The following is a 3201-nucleotide window of genomic DNA, read 5'->3' on the forward strand; positions in this document are numbered from 1 at the left end:
TGTTTTACTAATATTTTTCTAATCTTCTGTCATTTTCTGGTATTTCTGAAACTTTTTGATCATTTTCTGATTTTGGATCATTTCTGATTTTGGATCATTTTCTGATGTTTGATCATTTTCTGATTTTGGATCATTTTCTGATTTTGGATCATTTTCTGATTTTGGATCATTTTCTGATATTGGATCATTTCTGAAGCTGAATGTCTCGTTAGCTTGCAGGTTGTTTCCTGTCTCCATGTTGTTGTTTTTGAGTGGGAGGAGCTCGCTGGGCTTCAAAGGGTTAACTCAAACTGCACAGGAGGCTGGAGGGGAGCGCCAGGTGTGCCCGCTGCTGCGTCTCTGCAGGTAAGACAGTTTGACCGCCGCTGTGACACGACAGGGCGCATTGGCCCCGCCCCCCCGGCCCCCGCCACCACGCCTCGCTTCCCGTGGAGTTTGAAGGTGACTGACTCTCGAGGACGGAGAGAGGCGGGGAGACGCTGAGAAAGACGAGGTGGCGTTTCCGTGCGGCCTCTTCTCAGAGGCAGATTCCTCCTGGTTGCCGTGGCAACAGCGTCCCCAGAGGACCTCCTCGTCGTCCCGTAGAAAAAACAGAAAAGAGTCCGTCCTCTGTCGAAGCCGACCGACCGTCTCCACGCCGGCGGGACTCAAACGGACAGCGGTCGCCGCGGTGACGTGACGTGACCCGACGGGACCTGGGGTGGTATCCATGGAGACGGCGAGGCCGGCCGCTCCCGTCGGCCAATCAGAGTCTCTCGCGGGCGGGGACCCAGATGTAGGGGCCGCTCTGCTCCTCGATGACGGTTTTGACCAGGTGGTAGACCTCCTCGAAGCTGTCGCCCTGCACGATGGCTGCACGCACACACACACACACACACACACACACACACACACACACACAGAAAGAAGTGTTAATGTCACAGGCAGCTGGAGTTCAGCTCACAGACCAGCCGCTGCACGAGTCTGACCTGACGGGGGCGGAGCCTAAGGTAACGTGTGCGTGTGCACTGCAAAAACGCAAAATCTTACCAAGATTATTTGTCTTATTTCAAGTCAAAATATCTCATTACACTTAAAATAAGACACGATCACCTCAGAAGTAACTTGTTTTTAGACAATTTTCAAAAAGACAAATTTGCTTGTTTCATTGGCAAAATTTGCCAGTGGAAAAAGTGAAAATTCACTTGAAATAAGTGAAAATTAGCTAGAAACAAGAAACAAATTTTGCCAATGAAACAAGCAAATTTTCACTTGAAACGAGAGACAATTGTCTAAAAACAAGTTACTTCTGAGGTGATCATGTCTTATTTTGTGACAGTGTAATGAGATATTTTGACTAGGAATAAGACATTTTGGACTTGAAATAAGACAAATAATCTTGGTAAGATTTTGAGTTTTTGCAGTGTGTGTGTGTGTGTGTGTGTGTGTGTGTGTGTGCTCACCTGTGAAACACTCGAGGAAGTCCTGTTCCAGCTTGATGGCTCGGTCCAGAGCTTTCCTGGCCTGCTCCTCCGACAGACGCTTGTTCAGATCCCTGAACACACACACACACACACACACACACACACACACACACACACACACACACAGTTGGGTGTCATGCTAAGAGAGCAGCTGAGGGGGTCAGGTTCACCTCCATGTTGAACAGATTTGAACAAATATCATTTAATTATTATAAACATTTCAATAAACAGACAGTGAGGAGATGTGTGTTTGGTAGATGATGTCTTTGTTGTTTGATGCTTCTTGGCAGTAACTCTCACCCCGCTGGAGCCTCGTCTGTCAGGAACATGACACCAAACAGCTGATTCTGCCTCTGACTCTTGTTTGGTGTTTGGTGGATCGAATGATTGAAGTTTGAAGAAACAATTGGCAATAATAAATATTGGCAATAATAATAATTGTGGAGGAACCAGACAGCCCCAGCAGCCTGGCCCCTCCCCCTCATGCTGCTCACACACTCCCATCCTTCAGCCTCTGTGGCCGGTCAGCCCACGTGGCTGTCGGTCACTCTGGCACCAACAGCAGCCCCAGCTGATCCCATTAGTGTTCAATGGGGTGGAGGTCAGGCCGTCCCATCCTCTGCACCCCCAAACTCTGGAGGTGGTCTCTGATGAACCTGCTCTGTGGGGGCGAGCGCCGGCATCCCAGAGGACAGAGTTCGGTCCCAGACTGTGGAGATATGGCACTGCTGCTGCAGAATCTCACCTCCATATCTCTCTCACCTCCTGGCAGCCTCCTGGCGGCCTCCTGGCTCCTGGCAGCCTCCTGGCGGCCTCCTGGCGGCCTCCTGGCAGCCTCCTGGCGGCCTCCTGGCAGCCTCCTGGCAGCCTCCTGGCGGCCTCCTGGCAGCCTCCTGGCAGCCTCCTGGCGGCCTCCTGGCAGCCTCCTGGCGGCCTCCTGGCAGCCTCCTGGCGGCCTCCTGGCAGCCTCCTGGCAGCCTCCTGGCGGCCTCCTGGCAGCCTCCTGGCGGCCTCCTGGCGGCCTCCTGGCTCCTGGCAGCCTCCTGGCGGCCTCCTGGCGGCCTCCTGGCAGCCTCCTGGCGGCCTCCTGGCAGCCTCCTGGCGGCCTCCTGGCGGCCTCCTGGCAGCCTCCTGGCAGCCTCCTGGCAGCCTCCTGGCGGCCTCCTGGCTCCTGGCAGCCTCCTGGCGGCCTCCTGGCGGCCTCCTGGCAGCCTCCTGGCAGCCTCCTGGCAGCCTCCTGGCGGCCTCCTGGCTCCTGGCAGCCTCCTGGCGGCCTCCTGGCGGCCTCCTGGCAGCCTCCTGGCGGCCTCCTGGCGGCCTCCTGGCGGCCTCCTGGCAGCCTCCTGGCGGCCTCCTGGCTCCTGGTGGCCTCCTGGCAGCCTCCTGGCGGCCTCCTGGCAGCCTCCTGGCGGCCTCCTGGCGGCCTCCTGGCAGCCTCCTGGCGGCCTCCTGGCTCCTGGTGGCCTCCTGGCAGCCTCCTGGCGGCCTCCTGGCAGCCTCCTGGCGGCCTCCTGGCGGCCTCCTGGCGGCCTCCTGGCGGCCTCCTGGCGGCCTCCTGGCAGCCTCCTGGCAGTCCTGTGAGGCCGGAGGCTGGCTGGGCAGGGAGCCGTCGGCCTCATCGTCCTGCAAACCTTGACTGCAGATCAGTAGCAGACAGCCTCTGGTACCTAAGAGCTGACAGGGGGAGGAAACGTCTTCCTGGGGTGTCGTCTTCTTGGGACGCCCACTTGGCGGCCTG

The 3201-nt window shown here is 56.9% G+C and overlaps 1 protein-coding gene across 3 annotated transcripts in view; it reads right to left on the bottom strand.

Moving 5' to 3' along the window:
• Positions 1-715: 715 nt before the first annotated feature.
• The window catches only part of dlg4b (discs, large homolog 4b (Drosophila)), a 48326-nt gene continuing 45840 nt past the window's right edge, over positions 716-3201 (bottom strand). For all 3 annotated transcript variants that reach the window (XM_030076350.1, XM_030076349.1, XM_030076352.1), the window contains 2 exons: positions 1443-1534; positions 716-852 (listed from right to left, as the gene is read on the bottom strand). In XM_030076350.1, coding sequence (XP_029932210.1) covers positions 746-852; positions 1443-1534 — 199 coding nt within the window. In that variant the 3' untranslated portion in view covers positions 716-745. The remainder of the gene's footprint in view (positions 853-1442; positions 1535-3201) is intronic.

The sequence above is a fragment of the Myripristis murdjan genome, chromosome 18 (assembly GCF_902150065.1).
Source record: "Myripristis murdjan chromosome 18, fMyrMur1.1, whole genome shotgun sequence".
Lineage (NCBI taxonomy): Eukaryota > Metazoa > Chordata > Actinopteri > Holocentriformes > Holocentridae > Myripristis > Myripristis murdjan.